Source organism: Hyperoodon ampullatus, assembly GCF_949752795.1.
Source record: "Hyperoodon ampullatus genome assembly, chromosome: X".
Lineage (NCBI taxonomy): Eukaryota > Metazoa > Chordata > Mammalia > Artiodactyla > Ziphiidae > Hyperoodon > Hyperoodon ampullatus.
This window is the reverse complement of record NC_136913.1, coordinates 21663298-21682813: the sequence shown is the minus strand read 5'-3', so window position 1 is coordinate 21682813 and position 19516 is coordinate 21663298. Positions and strand designations below refer to the sequence as shown.

The 19516-nt window shown below is 37.2% G+C and overlaps 1 protein-coding gene across 1 annotated transcript; it reads left to right on the top strand.

Annotated features, from left to right (window-relative positions):
• Positions 1 to 2690: 2690 nt before the first annotated feature.
• Positions 2691 to 18963, top strand: KLHL15 (kelch like family member 15; the record flags this gene model as incomplete). The annotated part of the gene is made up of 2 exons (XM_079727573.1): positions 2691 to 3395; positions 17854 to 18963. 2 exons carry the CDS (start codon positions 2691 to 2693, stop codon positions 18961 to 18963), a joined length of 1815 nt encoding a protein of 604 aa, XP_079583699.1.
• Positions 18964 to 19516: the final 553 nt, after the last annotated feature.

Below are 19516 nucleotides of genomic sequence, written 5' to 3'. Positions count from 1 at the left end.
TGATGTTGATAGCCTTCTACTAACCAGAATATTTGATTATTCCGATATGTTCCTTTTGTTCGCAGTATGCATTTTTGTACACTTGGAAAATTCTAAGTTCATTCATTTTACCTTTAAAAATAATTCAGGAAATAAAATCTGATAGCTTACTTTAGTCTTGAATGTGTTAGTAAAGTAGTTCTGCCAAGCATTGATTACAGTGTCTAAAATATATCTATTTTCCAAATTATAGACAGCCCTCTTGTGTTCTGTCTTTGCAAAGTGAAAGTATATAGCTTTTGGATTAATGGAGTGCTGATAAAAATTTTGATATTAATTTCATCTTGTGCATACTTTGCTGTGTTAGGTAAGTGAACATATTATGTTGGGTAATCAGTAAGACTTACAGGTAAGTTAAGGACAAAGGGGAAGAAAGAGGCACCTAGAATGCCTCTTGATAAGACGGGGAATACAAAAGAAAGAACTGATTGGGGAGAGAGTAGAGTTATGATTCTGTTTAGACACAATTTTGAAATCCCTGTGGGGCACCCAGAGGTATCTAACAGGACATTTGCTATGTACAGTACTAGTGTAAGGATAGAGATTGGGACAGTGATGGTGAAGGCACTGATAAAGGTAGGTATTAGTAGAAACCATGGGTTTAGATGAGATCGTTGAGGGAAATACAGTGTTTAGATGAGAGGAGGAAAGGTGCAACAATAGAATCCTAGGGAACACCAGTGTTTAAGGGATAGCTCTCTTAGATAAAAATCCACCTTCTATTGCTCCTTGTTACTTACCATATACACATATCCTGACCTCTCTCTCTCCCCTCCATATTCACTGATGACTGTGGTACCTGGCTAAGACTCATTTTCTCCACCTCTTCAATGTTCACATAAGACCACTCATCCAAAAACTGAGAGGCAAAGTTCCCTGACCACCTAAACTCTTATAACCTCCCCGCCTTGCTCCATTTTAAAACCTTATTCTCAAACCTGCTGGGCCTTGCCACAATCAGGAACTGATCCACACCTGAAATCTTTAACTGTCGGCTTCCCAGTCTCTGGCTTAATCTCCTCTCTTTTCATTTGGTCTGTCATCTCCAAACTTTACCTCTGTCCTTCTCCAGCTTAGACCTTCTTTCCTTTCCCTGGTTGAGTGTTTGGGTGGACCACGAGCCCTACAGCGAAGCAGCTGGCACCACAGTCACTGCTGGCACCTGCTCTACCTCCTTCAGGGAGGCCATCCTGGCAGCCTCACCGCTCTATTACCAGTGCCTTCCCCTTTGTTAACCAAAAGAAGAGCACCTCTGTGTGCCAGGCGTTACGTTAGATACAGTGGTATATGCCTTTCAGGAATCCCCTCTGCCATATTTTAGAAAAAGGACAGTAGAAAGCTAAAAGAAGGCTTATTAGAAGGTAGGTCGTAAGCTATAGAAGAGCATTTTGTTCTAAGAAGAACGTAGAAGAGGGTTGTTTTGTTTTTTGTTTTTAAATCAGAAAGCAGAGAAAACTTTCTGTGACCGGCATGAGCCTGTAGGGGAGTTTGTTTACACTGAAGCAAGGTTCCACAGGGCACGGTGGAAAGGGTTGGGAGGGAATTCGTGGATGGGATGATGTGTCATCGTGGAGGAAGCTTGGAGCTGTGTGAGGATGAGAGTTGAGGAGAGGATAGATAGTTGGCCTGGGGGGGGGTTGTGTGGAAAGAAAATTACTTTGCTTCATAAACAGTCTAGTAGACTGAATTAGTTTATTCTGCTTAAGAGATCTAATTATAATCCCACTATTTGGCTTCATTTCTCTGATATGCAAAAATGCGGTTTAATTTCCTTTAAAAATTATGTATTTATGTTTTAAATATATAAAGAATACATGGCCATTGTTTTTAAAAATAAGGTTAATGAGGTAAGTAAGAAGGAAAAGATAAACCTCAAAATTTCCTGAAGTCCCACTACCCCAGGGACATCATTTTGGTATATATTCCTCCAGACTTTTTCTCATCTAAACATATATATATATATATGTATATTTAATTTTTGAAAATATACTGAGTATACTGCAATTGCCTGCTTTTTTTCCCACATAATAACAATACCTAGTAAATATTATTTCTCAGAATAGGTAGATTGCTGCCATCATTTTTAGTTGTTATAGTAATCCATTGTAGGACTGTACTGTATTTATTTCTATTGTTGGGCTTTTGAATACTTTCCAGTTTTTTATTATAAATAAGGTTAGAAAGAAAAACCTTGTGTGTGCAAGTTGGCATATGTATCTGATTATTTCCTTTGGGTAAGTTTCTAGGAGGTTTCAAGGTCAACAGTGTACTTTTTGGTTTAATTTCTTACCTCTTTTTCTCATGATTTAGTATTTGGCTGAGAAATCCTTTTTGGTTGATAATTTGGGGACATGTTTAAATATATTTGGTAAACAGTGTAAAATCACTGGGATAGGCATATATTTGTAAGTTAACAATTTACCATTGTTGAATAGATATTTAATAGATTTTTTCCCCCAGGTAGGGAAGCCAAAAATATTAGCCCACAAACCTTTAAGTTGTTTTCTCCCAAAGGGTTTGTACATGTAGGACTTAGGCAGTGGAATTGAGATGATTATAAAAACTTTTTAAGCTCTAAGTTAATAATGTCTTCAGAATGCATGGAAATGATTAACACAGTTTTCTTTGATTACTTTTTTTCCAGGTGATTCATGGCAGGGGACGTGGAAGGATTCTGTTCCTCCATCCATGACACCAGTGTCTCTGCTGGGTTCAGAGCACTGTATGAGGAGGGATTGCTTCTTGATGTCACTCTGGTTATTGAAGATCATCAGTTCCAGGCCCATAAAGCACTCTTGGCCACCCAGAGTGATTACTTCAGAATTATGTTTACCGCAGACATGAGGGAGCGAGATCAGGACAAAATTCATTTAAAAGGTCTAACTGCTACCGGTTTCAGCCACGTCCTTCAGTTTATGTACTATGGAACTATAGAACTGAGTATGAGTACTGTTCATGAGATTCTTCAGGCTGCCATGTATGTTCAACTTATAGAAGTGGTGAAGTTCTGCTGCTCTTTTCTATTAGCAAAAATCTGCTTAGAAAACTGTGCAGAAATTATGAGACTCTTAGATGATTTCGGTGTAAACATCGAGGGAGTCAGGGAGAAGTTGGACGCCTTTCTGCTAGACAACTTCGTACCACTCATGTCCAGGCCTGACTTCCTGTCTTATCTGAGCTTTGAGAAGCTCATGTCTTACTTGGATAATGATCATCTGAGCAGGTTCCCAGAGATAGAGCTGTACGAGGCTGTGCAGTCTTGGCTGCGGCATGATAGAAGACGCTGGAGACATACCGATACCATCATTCAGAACATCAGGTTTTGTTTGATGACCCCATCCAGTGTTTTTGAGAAGGTTGGTACATTTGAAAGCAATAGACAGGACTCATCATTTAGCTAATAAGGCAGTATGTCTTTATAGATAAGATTCTCAGGCTTGGTCAGGAGCCAGAAAGAATGAATAGTTTTTAAGAATAGTTATGTAAGAAGTCTAATTTGTTGTAGCTTGTGTATTTAGGTTTTTTAAAACACGTTTTGTGGGTGAAAGATGAACCAGGTAGGTGGTAGAATAGTTTCATTTTGAAAGTACTTTTAAAGTTGAAGCATAATTATTTAACCCCAAATATTATAAGTTTGCTTTAGCTTCTCTTTCTTTTCACAGAGTAATTAAAATTGAACTGGGTCCGTCTAGCTCTCTTTTTAAAAATGAATTTAAGTGATACATGATGAAATTAGAGTTGAGAGGAGTTTTGTAGTTCTGAATGATAAGTATTAACACAATTTCGTATTCCTCTAAAATGTAGTGAGGAAACATAAAATAGCTCTTGAAAACCAGTAGACCCTGGCGCTGATTTTCTTCCCTACTCTTGCCTAGTTCTGCGCCTCCCCGTCCGTCTCCCCCACCCCCCTTCACTGTGAATACTAACTAAATTTAATCTTGAAAACATGTTTGTCTAAAACCGTTGTTTTGGCATTTCTAAACAAATAGACTATAGATCCTCTACCTACATTGATCAAACATCCCTGTGCACATTTTACCATGTAATAGTTCTGCTGTCTTAAAATTGTCTTTCTCCAAAACAGCCTTGGCCTTTTTGCATGTAAGCATTTTTCATTTTTATATCAGAGTCTCGGTTGTAAGGCTCTCTTGCCCAAAGGAGAGAAAGCAGTTTCAGTAATTACTTAACTTAATTGGTTTCTAATCACATGGTTACCTCTGGCGCTCTGTTTACCTCTTGCATCTTTTCTTCTTTGTAGAAAGCACACTGAAAGCTTTGGTCGACACCTTTCATGTTAGGTGGTTCCTTAGCTTTAGTTACCAGACCTGGTGATAAAAATATAATATTTGCAAAGGAGGGTTGTTTACACCATTTGAAAAATAAACAAATTTGCGCCTTCGAATAACACTCAGCAGCCTGGCATGTCTTTTTTTTTCCCCTCTGAAATGCTGTGAAATATCATTAACTTAAACTTTTACTAGATAACTCAGTTTTGTGGGATTTTATCTTTATTCTCAGAATGTACTGATATGACAGAAATAATTGAAACTAAAGAATACATTTCTTAATTATTTTTTGTTCAGTGATAATCAGCCCCACATCAACAATGTAAATCATTTTTCTCTGATGTTTTGATTTTTTTCCTTACTATTGTTTTTATTGCTCTCTTTTCCTGGGGAATCCTGTTTTGTCTTTACATGTTAGATGGAAATGCTTTCCCACTATTAAAGCAAACAAACACCCCTCAACTTCAGTCTAGATGGAAGTGCTCATGAAATAGAGAATAAAATTCTCCCTCTTGTAGGACATTATGATGGATAATTGATAGCAGTAAATGATTAAGTGCTGAGCTGCAGAGCCTTTTTATATTCCAACTATCAGTTCAGTGTGGTCAATAGTGACAGTGGATGGAAGTTAATATCATCAGGTAATTTTGTAGTTTTTTTTTTCCCATCATCTTCTTTCTTCCTTCCTTTCTTTTTTTTTTTTTTTTTTGGCCGCACTGCGCGGCTTGTGGGATCTTAATTCCCTGACCAGGGATCGAAGCATGGAGTCCTAACCACTGGACCGCCAGGGAACTCCCAATTTTGTAAATCATATAAAACAACACTTGTACCTTCTGATGGTTCTGTTTGCATATATAGCGTAGGATGTGGTTATTACTTATTGGCCAGGTATTGGGAATCTCATCAGAATAAAAATGTTGTTAAGGCTTCCTTCTTGAATTAATTTCTTACGAAAACTTAATAAGGCCCTGGCTACAGAGAAATCTTTCTGTTTTTTATATAAATCTTCCAGTTTTATTTGTGATACTGGTAAGGTAAATGGAAGGGAAGGTAGTTGGTGATTCTTGTCTTAGCAGTGTGTGAGAGATAATGTTTATCAAAGGAATGTGTTGTAAAACACTAAGCAGATTTGAGACCTTATCTCTAGAAATTAAACTTCAGAAACTAAAATGGAAAATTTGGTTGGGAAATAAGAATTTGGACTATTTTACACTATACTGTTACGAGCTCCTTGAAAATAGGGCCCATCTATTTTTCCTGTACTCAGCACTCTGCAGGTCTCAAACAAGGCCGTTTTAAAACCATTATATATGCATGGAACCAGAAAGGGCACAGAAATAAAGACATAGTACATCTGTGCTGGTCCTTTTTTAGTATGAGGATCTACATGGGGAAAAGTGTAGGCAGTTTTGATTTGTGGTTTTATCCTATTTGCTGAAATTTAGAAAAATGAAATGTTAATATGCACTTTTTAGCTTTCAATTTTTAAAAACTGTCTATTAGACTTTGTAAACATACAAAAAAGCTGAAGGAACAGTAGACTGATCACCCATAAACATATCTTGTAGGTTAATAGTTGTTGTCATTTTGCCACCCTGTTTTTAGATAGAGAGGAGAGTGTGTGCCTTTATGTAAAATTTTTGTTTTTTGCTAAACCATTTCAAAGAAAGTTGTAGATGTGACATTTCCTCCTTAACTACTTCAGCAAGCATCTTATCTCCCAAGAGTGAGGAAATTCTACATAACCATAATACCGTTATTGAAATTAAAATGAATACCTATATAGCTATCACCTAGATTCAAGAACTGTTAACATTTTACCATATTTTCTTTATGTAGATTTTTTTCCTTTGCTGAACGTTTGAAAATAAGTTGAAAACATCATGACATCTCATCCCTTAATACTTATTAGCATGCCTCTCCTAAGAATAAGGACTTTTTCCTACCCAAGTTCAATACCATTCCACCCAGGAAAATTAACAGTAAGACCCTGATATCATCTAACAGCTAGTTCATATTCAGAGTTGTCCCCCAAATGCCCTAGAATCCAGTCATGGTTTACACATTGCTTTTGGTTATCATGTCTGTTTAATCTTTCTTAAAGAATCTAAAACAGTCCCCCACTTTTTTTTTTTTTAGAAAGATCAGATTACCAGTTGTCCTAGTGTGTCCCCACATTCTGGATTTATCAGATTATTTCCTTGTGTTGGTGTTAACTTAGTTCTTCTCTTCCTTATATTTCCTGTTAACACACCTACTTTTTAGCATCGTGTATTTTCAGGAACAATTACAGGAAAATATTGTTGTAATGCCAGAGAAAGTCTTGGAAAACCACTTAGCAACTCTGATCAAACTTAGAATTTGCCATTCTTTTCTGTATTAAGAGGCTAAGTAGCCCAATCCTATGACTAAAATCATCAAGGACTTTATTCACACTACTCTGCATTAGGTTCCTTTTAGATTCATAAAATTTCCCTCCCTTTAAAAAAAAATTTGCAGCCTTTCCATTCAATTTATTGGAATTAAAACTAGCTAAAATGTCAAAATTAAAAGATTATTCTTTCTTATTAAAAAAGTAGTGTATCTCTAGAACCATGCTGTTCAATACAATCACTGCTTGTGGCTTTTGAATACTTGAAATGTGACAAGTCTGATTTGAGATTTCAAAGGTTAAGATGACACAAAGGATATAAATTACTAACTTTTATATTGATTATATGTTGAAATGATATTTTGGATATATTGGGCTAAAATACATTATTAAAGTCAATTTCACCTTTTTGCTTTTTAAACTATGGCCACTAAAAAGTGTAAAAATTACATCGTTGGCTCACATTTGTGGCTCAGATTATATTTCCGTTGCACAGCGCTGCTCTACAAGTTCAGGGAGTACGTTGTGCTCTAGAAACTCTAAATATGCATACATTAAACAGCCTTTCTAACTTATTTAACCCTTTCCTGGAGCCTTAGCCTTTAGAAATGTTCTGTACAGTTTAGTGTTAAGTGAACCTTCCTACTTAACTATTCTGTGGAATGGCTGATGAAGATAACTTAAGTATAGCATCTCTTTGTCAGAATCCTTTCCCTGGCCTCAGGAAAATAAAAAGTGATTGAACAAAGCTTCGTGAAGAAACCTTTAGAGATTTTAATTCTTCCTTTGGTAGTAACGATCAGATCGGAGCAATGGCTTTGTAGGGCCTTTCCGCCTCTCCGTAAGGAATAGCCCCCACTGATTCCAGGGACCTGAATCATGCCCTCTAGCTGTGCGGAAATCTTTGGGTTTTTCTTCTACGGTATCTTTTCCCCTAGTCGTCTACTGGATTTTCTCCCCAGCTGAAAACAGACTGTCTTAACTTTTGTACTGACTCTGTGGGACAGGATCATCAACCAAGAGACCAAGACTTTGCAGATTTCTGCACCAAGTTCCTTAGAGGCAGTGATTCTACTTATCAGAACACCTTACACTTATATGCCAGGCCTTGCACTGAGTGCTGTACACATAGGTAGAGTCTGCAGGTTATCTCTGTTTTGTAGGTAAGAAAACAGGCTCAGAAGAGTTAGGAGTCTTATCCCAGAGTAAGTGGCACTGTCTAGACTGGAACCCGGGTCTGGTTGCTTCTCAGTCCAAGCTACTAGAGTAGGGAGAGGACCCTCATGTGCAGGAAGCATGTAGTTAACCCTGTGGGCCTGCTTGGGTGGTTTAGAAGTTGTTACAGAGCTGTGAAAATTCTAATATGTTTGCATGAACAAAACATAGCCTAAGAATTTTAATGGCACTGAAAAAAGTATAAGATGTGGGAACACTGTAAGGTGTGAAAGCAGAATTCTGGGGTTTTCACTGTATAATCGAGGAAAGCTGAAAATTAAGGATCTTGTCCTTTTGACATAGTTGGTTAGGAGTATGATTGATTTTAACTATAGTCCATTCTCAGTTTTAATACTAGACTTCAATCTCAGTTTTTACGTAATGCAAATGTCTGTGTCATGTACTTTTACTAACTCTAATGGTCTTTGCATCTGTTAACAGAGATGAGGCCCGACATTTGTCATTCTGAATTTCAGTGATGTGAAGATTTAAATAGTTTAAACTTTGCTCTCTTTGGTCTTTTGGTTTTTAAAAAACAATTATTGCTTTATTGAAAACATTTTATTAAGTAAATGTATATTTGGCAAAATGCCTCTTTTACTTTTTTGTACAGGAAAGATCTTTTTAGCAAAATTGTTAAATTATTCATTAAAATACCCATATGTTGATTTTTTAGTAAAGTGACATTTTAATATTTTTGAATGCAGGGCATCTTCAGTATCATAAATATGTGTAAGGTAAGATTTAGCATACCAATGATCCCCTTAGAAATTATATTAATCATAATCATAAGATCTTACAATTTTTCAAAAGGAAAGAAAATTATTTTTTAAGGAATCAGATTATATAGATGAATTCTGCTTTATTCCAAATATTTTGTTTTATAAACTAGCTCATGATATTCAGATACCATAATGTGCTTTTTTTTCCCCAACCTGTTAAATGTAATTCACCATATCCCCCCAAATTACGTTTATTCAACTTTTGAAGAGCAAAGCTAATGTTTTAATGAGAAAAGATGTTCTTCACTGAGAATATATTTGGATTTAGCAAATCATATCTGCATTTTATAAAAGTTTGTTGTTATAAGGATATTTACAGCCTTGAGATAATTTTGATAGTCCATTGAAAAAAGATAAGTTCATTACTAGTGAATATTAATCCTAGGATCAGAGTGAAAATGCTTCAGAAAGGCTAACACCTTTTTTTTTTTTAATGTCTTTTACTTAAGGACCAGAATTTGTGGCTTTAAAAGCTACAGTTTAAAATGGGGTAAGGTGTCCTGGACTCACCTTGAAACTGATAGAATTTAAGGATTACAAATTAAGTATCCAAGTATACCTTACTAAGACCCTTAGTACTTTCTGAAGAACGTGGTAGCTCTCAGAACTGGTCTTCACAAAGCACTGATAATCTTCCAAATATTTCCCTATCAGCATAGTTGGTTTATATAGCATTAACAGTGGACTATGACACATAAGGAAATTTATTCTTCATGTGTCGTGCTTGGGTGTGCGATATTTTGGTTGAGGCACAACCCACTTGGTAATGAAGTTGCCTGGGCAAGGACACATCTATGTAAAAATGTAGGTGCTGTGTACCCCTCAGAATTCCTTCACTTAGGCACTGCAACATGTTTTGACTAATCTAGCACTTGACCAATCCAAAATTTCTGTCCAGAAACCAAACCATTAACTTCAGTGTTACCACAGTTCAGCCCAAAAACTCAAAAAAAGTAATTATTTCTAATGACTTATACTACAGCCAGACAAATCTAGAGGAAAAAAAACCAAACTTCCCTCTAACCCTCACAGTTTTAGAAGAAACAAGCAGTGCTGTATTTGACAATAAAAATATTTTTTAGAAGACAGTAACCTGGATTTCCAATGTGAAATTTGATTAGAATTTCTAATAAGCTTGAGTTGTTTTTGAAAAAGTTTAAAATCCCCTTCATATATTAAATAGTACTTATACAGCTATAAACATGAAATTACTTAACAATCAGCTCACTTGCCCCTTGGAGTGAAAGCACAGAGATTAGCAGGTTTTTGTTTGAAACTAGGTCAGTGGGTTAAGCGTACTTTCTCAGTCAATGTCTTTTTTTGCATCAGTCTCTTTTTTATCAACCCCTCCCTCCCAGCCCCATGGACTTGGATGATTGTAATTAATACATGTGCGCTTCTTTAAAAATCACCCAAGGTGTTTTTCTCCTCTCCAGTCTTCTGCCCTTTGTGTATAGATTTGGAGTGCTCTTATTTTCCACCTTTGACTTGCATTCATTCCAGGTTCCTAGAGTTGACTAGGTGTTGACTGCTGTGAAATCCCCTGGGAAAGAGACTATTAGAATGTTGTATTAAGCTGGTAGGAACCTATTGAAAATGGGAGTTAAAAAATTCAACCTTACTTGCTGATTTTCCTTTTAAATAAAAGGGAGATGAAAACAAAAGCATAGAATTGGAAACTGACTGTGGAGTAACAGGAGAGGAAGACATGGAATGGGGACAGCCATATTTACTTGTAAAAGGAGAAAATCTTTTTAATGAATTGGGAAATAAAGAGAGGGAGAGAAACCAAATGATAAGCAGAAATCAAAAAGGATCAGAGAATTCAGAAAATGACTGGAGAAAAGGTTAGGAGCAGGAAAGGAACCAGGGGGGTATATTAAGATTTTAGGCTTTAAAGTTTTAATTCTCAAATTTAATATTTACCCAGAAAATGTTACATGTGTCATAGGTAAGCCTTGCTCATTCAGAAGTTAGTTCTAGGATTAAACCTTTTATTTGACTTTCCTTCTGCTCTTCCGTATTTATAAATAAAATATTGACATAGTTGAGAGTATTTCCATAAGTACGGAAAAAATTGTGTAAAAAAAGTTGTGAATTCTAGAACTTAGTTGTACTATCTAAATATTAGTGTAATCAGGTGATAAGATATTCTTAAGTCTTTTACATTATTTTCTACCTTTTAGGCTTGTGCACTCATTTAATTTCTAGTGGTGCTCTATTACTGTTGTACCAAAATTGGGAGGAAATTAGACTTTCTAAGCCCATTTATTTATCTATCTATTTATTTATTTTTGGCCTTGCAGCGCAGCTTGTGGGGTCTTAGTTCCCCGACCAGGGATCGAACTTGGGCCCTTGGCAGTGAAAGCGCCAAGTCCTCACCACTGGACCCCCAGGGAATTCCCTAAGCACATTTATTTATTTATTTATAATTATTTTTTATTGGAGTATAGTTGATTTACAATGTTGTGTTAGTTTCTGCTGTACAGCAAAGTGAATCAGTTACACATACACATATATCCACTCTTGTTTAGATTCTATTCCCATATAGGTCATTACAGAGTATTGAGTAGAGTTCCCTGTACTATACAGTAGGTTCTTACTCGTTATCTATTTTATATATAGTAGTGTGTGTATATGTCAGTCCCAATCTCCCAGTTTATCCCTCCCCCCCGCCCCCCTTGGTAACCGTAAGTTTATTTCCTACATATGAAGCACGTTTATTTTTGAGTTAAATGTTTTTCACTATCTATAGAAAAGTTGAAGGGACAGAGGACTCACCAAATTGTGCTGAAACTCGTAAAAGAAGATTGTCCTGAGGGAGTCCTTTCCCTTTCCCCCATTTGCCCTGGTCACTTGCCTTCTGAAGCTGTCAATACTTCAGACTCTTGCCTACTTGGAGAAGACAGGATGTGTAAATCCTTTTTCAAATTTGTTTTAACTGTTTGGTATTTGACTGCAATTATAGTGTTATTGAGAGGATTTGTGCTTAACAGGAACTAATTTTTTTAAATAGCCTTATCCCTGGTCATTATTCAGTTTTTCAGGACAAAGGGATTAATTAAAGGCACTTTGTAACTAGCTTTTTTTGTGTCACATAAATCAATACAAGCTTCAGTTCTGAGCATGATTTTATAAGTAAGCCTCTGATATCAGGGTAGATGCTTTTGCAGTAAAACATATAAAGACTTCCACATTTTACTGAATATCAAAATTAATATCAAGTGTAGCTGTGGTTCCCAAAGACATAATTTGTTTTCGCACTAAAGCTCCATGACAGTAACTGCTTTATTTCTGGGTATTTCTTTTGAGAATACTGAATCATGGAGGAAGGATGATAAAACTGACAGCCAGGACTCAGTCTTCCTTCCACATGACACCTTATAGTCACCATTGCAAAAATTAGGTTAGCAGTTTGGGATGTAGGAGGGCCAGAGAGATGTCTGTTCATGCAACTTACTCCTTTTATAAAGGGAAAATACCTAAACTGGAGGCTCCATGGTCACACAGTGACTTGGGGACAGTGCCAAGTCTAAGACCTGGGATCTTGAGTTCAGAGATTATTCTGACCCTCAGTTCTCACCCCTCTCACCTCCCTACAACTGGGTAAATTAATAAAAGGCCTTTTGTTTCTTTGGTTTAGTATATTGGGCATTTAAAAATCCTTTTGAAAGGTGAAACAGCTGATAGTACCTTAAATTGGCTGGCTGAAAGCCTAAAATAATTTTTTAAACTATAGCCTGTTTTAGTAGATACTTTTAAATTGTAGATTTTTAATCAAATAAAGGTAGTAAGCTCTATGGAAATGCCTGTTTTAATTATATTGCCTGCTTCATTTTAATTCTTTCAAAATTAAGAGCTGTATAAACAAATTACCTTTAAAAGTTAAAAATTTAGTAAGTGGATTATATAACATTTTGACAGTGAGAAGAGAATCATGGAATTTTTACCCAGTGCTAATGGCTAGCTATTATTTCTTTGACTTAATAAACATATTTAGAGGAATCACATTCAAAATTATTAATTCTCACATTTTCTCTACATGCATATGTGCATGCACACAATTTCATTAAACCAAAAGATTAGAGGAGGAAATGGCCCATTTAAAATTTTCAGATCACTGTTTTTAAGAGGTAGTAAATACTTTCACTTCAAAATGCTTTTCATAATACAATTTTTTTTTCTTTTTTTTTTTTGCGGTACGCGGGCCTCTCACTGTTGTGGCCTCTCCCATTGCGGAGCACAGGCTCCGGACGCGCAGGCTCAGCGGCCATGGCTCACGGGCCTCGCCGCTCCGCGGCATGTGGGATCTTCCCGGACCGGGGCACGAACCCGTGTCCCCTGCATCGGCAGGCGGACTCTCAACCACTGCGCCACCAGGGAAGCCCCATAATACAATTTTTTTAAGTATCAAAGCAAGAAAAGTGATAATCTTTCCAAGTTTTAACGTAAGACAGCTTTTTAAATCCTAGAAAGGATAAGGAAAGTAATTCAGAACATGAAAGAAATGTCATTCTTTCCGTATCTTTCTTTTGAAAGAGCCTGATACACAGATAGTTAAACTGTTATATGAGGAGCAAATGATGAGAGAAATGCTTTCTCTGTGAAAAAATGAGCCACACGCTTCTTTTTGGATAGCTCCCTTCATTAATGCATTTTAAGTGATTCCATTCACAAAGAAGCTTTTGGCCCTACACTTTTTGTTTTAAAGCAGAGTGTATCTGTAATTACTTTGTCCAGGATTATCACAGATTCATTAATTTTCTGTTCCTATCATGAAAGGAGAAGCTAGTTATGCTTATTGATATTGTGTGGTTTTAGAGGAAAATTGCAGCAATAAGTAGCCCTGGAAAAAGGCAAGGTAGGTCTAGAACTTCTAGCCTTGGCAGAGAGAAGTAGGAGCTAAATTTCTTTGGTTAGAATATCTCTTAGGGTATAATAGCTATCTCAAAAGGCACAACTTCCATTATTGTGGGCTTAGAGGTAGAACAGATCAGGTAAAGATGCAGCTTTGACTGGGACTTCAACATAGTGCTGAAGTGATTCTTGTAAACTCATTGGAACCCAAATATCAAAGGAGCACAATAGAATGAATAGGGAGAGGACAAAGGGACCAAAGATTGGGTATACAAAAAAAAAGGAAAGACTAGGAAGTGACTCTAGGAAGCCATTAAGCTGGCCCAGTTTGACGTGATCTGCAAGAACCTGGGGTTGGAAGGTGGAAAGCCATTATAGGCCATTCTGCCTAGTCCTCGTGTGATGCTGGAATTCCTCTCCAGCCATCCTGATAGGTGGCCACACCTGGACTACCTTCAGTGGCAGGATGCTAGACTCCAGAAGTAGGCAGTTCTTCACTTTGGGAACATGTACCCGTACCCTTTTTACTGTAGTCCCTGTAGAAAAGCCCAGTACAGACCTATTTCAAATCTAAAAAGGGCAAGCCCCTCAAGAGCTCACTGGTAACTATATGTTGTACACGTATTATATACATTTTTCCCCTGCATATACTGCTGACTGTGCAAAAGAGTCCATTTTTATTTTGTTGAGTATTATATATACAGTACTGCAGGTTTTGTCATTTTGACATTTTGAATGTCTGTTACTGCATGTGGATTAATATCATTCCTTTTAATGATTGCATGTTATATACCAGAGTTTGGTCAACCAATTTCATATTAATAGACATGTGAGTTGTGCCCAGTTTTTGTGCTCTTACAAATAATAATGCAGTGAACATCCATTATGTTGTCAGTCCTAATTGCAAAGCTTTTCCTTATATTGGCCTAAAGTCTTTCTCTTACCTTCTACTTATTGGTCCTGAAAACAGTTGCCATCTTTCTCTCCTGAGTCTTCTCTTGAATTGAAACATTCTTCATCTGTTTGACCACTCTTCCTGTGATTTGGATCTCTTTGCTGTCTTCTCGACATGATCCACTTTGTTGTCTAAAGTACACTGGTGGAATTGAACACTGTCTTAGTTGTGGTTTCACCTGAACAGAGAGGGTGGGACTGTCTAATTCAGTCCATGATTTTATTAGTTCTTAAGACTGTCATATCACATTGTTGGTTCGTAGTGAGGATAGAGTCAGTTAAAGCTTTACATTTGGAGTTTGTGGATCCCTGGAACATCTGATAAAAGCTTTGGACTTCCCCCCTCCCCCCCCAAATGCATTAACATAATTACTGTTGCAATTTCAGGTGGTTCATGGGTCCCTAGTGTTTCTGTTTTCTTTATGACTAAGCTTTGTTGATTACTTTGCTGAAGTCATAGGTTCTCTCATTCTCTAGCAGTGTTGTTACATCATCAAAAATTAAACCAGAAATGGTCAGTCTTGGCATTACTTGGTGAGTCTGTGTTGCCTCCTAGTTTGTAGTGCTTTCTTATATGCAAGTGCTAACTAGTTTTGAACAATGCAGGATCAGGCTCAAGCTAAGCAGTCTTAGTTCGGAAGTCTGTCTGGTTTCTAGTCCTCTGCCATCCTTCATGATTCCACACAGATTACAGAAAGCAGTTAAGCAGCCTTATCTGTGAAGGCTCCTAGGATCCCAGGACGTGATTTGTGAGATCAGATGACTTGAACTCGGTGTGAATATCTAGCTGGTTTTTCTTTTTTCTCAGCCATCTTGGATTTAAGTTTTTTCTTAGTTATTGTGTTTGATCTTCAGATTGGAAAGAATATAATATTCTTAGCCAAGAATGGAAATAAGATAGGAGGCTGTTTCTCTTTATCTTTATTAATATTACATTAACCACCTCATCCAGGGGGGAATTCACTTTTTCCTCTACTGTTTTTTTACTTTAACCTCTAAAATGCCATTTATTCACTATCTGGCACTTTGTAAAGTCACAGTTCCCCCTTAGGCTTTAGCTTTGTTCACAATATTCTTACAGCTCCATTTCACTCTTTATAATACTTGTTTTATGTGCCTGTTTTTTACCATCTGTCGTAAGTGGTTTTTTAACATCCGAATTCCAGAAAGCTCTCTGCAGCACATCAGATTTTTTAGATACTTTCCCCCTTTCTTCCCCTCATCAGTATGTTTTGCAATTATGCAGTCAGCATTATGCTTTTGAGAGCCTCCAAGCCTTCTCGAGCTTCTTTACACAGTTTCTGATCTTGGAATTGATCCTATTTTTCCTTTGAAAATCTTGAAATCTGCCTATCCATTATGGGCAGCATTCCCCTTCCTTTCTTTCTTGATCTCCAAACAACATGGCTGCTTCCTCTAAAGCTTCCTCCTACTTGCATGTCATCAGTCATGCTTTTCTGGTGAGGATTAGATACAAAGTAACAGTTTTTCTCATTTCTCCTCTACTTTCTGGAAGACTTAATATTTACACAAACAAACGCACATCATCAGATGCATTAATGTAAATTGAGTGACACTTCCACAGATGTCCCCTGGTCAGTAATAATAGCTAATAACAGCTGTAATTTTTTCTGCACTGCCACATGACAGGCACCATACTAAGTCCTTTCCACGTAGGATTATCTTGCCTGTCTCCTACCTTAGGGTTATAAGGTGTAGGTGCTATTGTCCCAGTAATACAGATGAGGAAACTGGCTTAAAGATACTGAGTCACTTGCCCAAAATCACACAGCTTGTGAGTGGCAAAGTCAGATATTTCCTAAATCGAATTCTTAATCACCATACTGGGCTGCTTGATGTGGTGCTTAATTACTATGCTGATTCTGTTACTTCAAAACCTGTGTAGCAGTCAGACTACTGGCTGTGCACAGTAGGCACTTAAATATTTAATTTGTTAGCCTAATGACCCCTCTAAGAGAAAAGATAGTATAATTGTTCTTAATACAAAGAATTAATCATATGATCACAATGATTGGACATACAGTCTAATTCTTCCTAGCAAAATAACTGTGAAAGAAACCACAGCAAATAATAATAGTGAACAATTTCAATAAAGAGAAAAAGTATAAAATCTGTCGATTTTATCTCTACAGGATCCAAATGGTAACCATCCAAGTCCTAGCCCTCTTATCTCACCCTTGTCATTATGATACAGGCTGTTTCTGCTTGGTTTCCAACTTCCTACCTCTTTCACAAAACATCCCTTGAATGTTTTGGACCAGTTTGATATGTTCTGTATCTAAAGTTCGTAGCACTCACAGATGTGCTATACAGCTTCATACCTAACTGTCAATTGCCTCATTTACTTAAAACTGGTAGATGTGTATTTGTTTTCATTTCCTGAAATATACTCTAAGTTCTTTGAGGAAATGGACCACATCTTATACTCTTTTTTTTTTAATCTCCCCACAGAAGTTAGCATGATACTTAAAAGTGCTTCATAAGATGTTAGCAGTCATTATAATTCGGTAGTTCCAACCCCCCGCAAAAAAAGGAAAAAGTTTGACCTTTTCTTGTCAACTGAATTATTACTATAGGAGTTAATGATATCAGACCCAAGTTTTTTGTTTTTTTTTTGTTTTTTTTTTTTGTGGTACGCGGTCCTCTCCCGTTGCGGAGCACAGGCTCCGGACACGCAGGCTCAGCGGCCATGGCTCACGGGCCCAGCCACTCCGTGGCATGTGGGATCTTCCCGGACCGGGGCACGAACCTGTGTCCCCTGCATCGGCAGGCAGATTCTCAACCACTGTGCCACCAGGGAAGCCCCTCAGACCAAGTTTTTATGTCAAAAACCAACTGAGAATTTTGTGTGTATTTAAATTTTTACTAACTCACTAACTTAACTCCCCAAATTATTCAGCCATGGGTGTTCTTACAGTGTTCCTTGTGGTTAAGAAAAGCAAGGCCAACGTTTCCTCTACTGTGAAACCTCTACTTGTCCTCGTATAGCCATCATTTGTAGCCCAGGTCCCGACATATATTAGATGATTAATACATTTTTTTGTTAGAGGAATTTAGCTTGTGCCTGGAAAATAACTTGTTTACTTTTAAAAAGATTGGGAATGTGCATAAATTAGTACAAATACAAATTACAAAAACAAATATGATAAAAGCTGTGTAAAAAAAATAATAAAAAGAAAGTATGTGATCTTAACAGGAAATCAGTTTTAGTAAAGTAGCTTAAAATCATAAGCTAATCATCTTAGTGGGCTTTGATATTTTGTTTGCCATTGATGTTTTGTTTTTGTTTTTTGTTTTTGTTGTTAAATTATTTTACTTGTATTCTTAGGTTAAGACATCAGAATTTTATAGATACTCCCGACAGCTGCGCTATGAAGTTGATCAAGCCTTGAATTACTTTCAGAACGTTCACCAGCAGCCTCTGTTGGACATGAAATCAAGCCGCATCCGCTCTGCCAAACCCCAAACTACAGTATTCCGAGGCATGATTGGACATAGCATGGTTAACAGTAAAATACTTCTCTTAAAGAAACCAAGAGTCTGGTGGGAACTGGAGGGCCCACAAGTACCTCTGCGTCCGGACTGCCTTGCTATCGTGAATAACTTCGTGTTCTTGTTGGGTGGGGAAGAACTGGGCCCAGATGGCGAATTCCATGCTTCTTCCAAAGTGTTCAGGTATGACCCGAGACAAAACTCTTGGCTCCGGATGGCAGACATGTCTGTACCACGTTCAGAATTTGCAGTTGGTGTTATTGGAAAGTTTATTTACGCTGTAGCAGGCAGAACCAGAGATGAGACTTTCTATTCAACAGAGAGATATGATATCACGAATGATAAGTGGGAATTTGTGGATCCTTATCCAGTTAACAAATATGGACATGAGGGGACAGTGCTCAATAACAAGTTGTTTATCACTGGTGGAATCACCTCATCTTCCACCTCCAAACAAGTGTGCGTGTTTGACCCCAGTAAAGAAGGGACCATAGAACAGCGGACCAGGAGAACTCAAGTAGTTACCAACTGTTGGGAGAATAAGAGCAAAATGAATTACGCTAGATGCTTTCACAAGATGATTTCTTACAACGGCAAGCTTTATGTCTTTGGTGGTGTCTGTGTGATCTTGAGGGCCTCTTTTGAGTCTCAGGGATGCCCTTCCACAGAAGTGTACAACCCAGAGACTGATCAGTGGACCATCTTGGCATCCATGCCAATTGGTAGAAGTGGCCATGGTGTGACTGTGCTGGACAAACAGATAATGGTTCTTGGAGGTCTTTGCTACAATGGTCATTACAGCGATTCTATTCTCACTTTTGATCCGGATGAAAACAAATGGAAGGAAGATGAGTACCCGCGGATGCCCTGCAAGCTGGATGGTTTACAAGTATGCAACCTGCATTTTCCAGAATATATACTGGACGAGGTCAGACGTTGCAATTAATGGCATCTTTCTCCCTTCAAAATAGCCAAACAAAAAATGTTTGAGACAAAGTAGTTAATTAAGAAACATAAGAAAAACCTCACTAGTTTTGCTATCAAAGCCATTGGTCTAATATATAAAAATAATTTCATTCTGTTCTCACATCCTTTTTTTTCTTTTTAGTGGCCTCAAACTCATGCAATAAGTCAATTCTAAGCACTAGCTCTTGAAACTACTTCCAGAAGCAGTTTAATAGAACGATTCACTTATCTGGGAAGTTGATGTTATGCTTTAAACATTTCTTTCAAATGTCAGTGTAGGAGTCATGCATCTTCTAAGAGAAGACCTGATAAGTGTCACTGGATGTAATTTCAGTTCCTATCTCTATCTGAAATCTTTTTGAACATTTATTTCGGTGTATTGCAGTCTGTTAGACTTTTTGATTTTATTTTTTAAGTTTAACACTCTTGACCTTTTTGCATGGCTTTTTGCTGAAAATGCAAAAATATAAATTTTCTATAAATTTAACTTTTTTATATTCAGAACACTATTTCTAAGCTGCCTTCTCTTATCT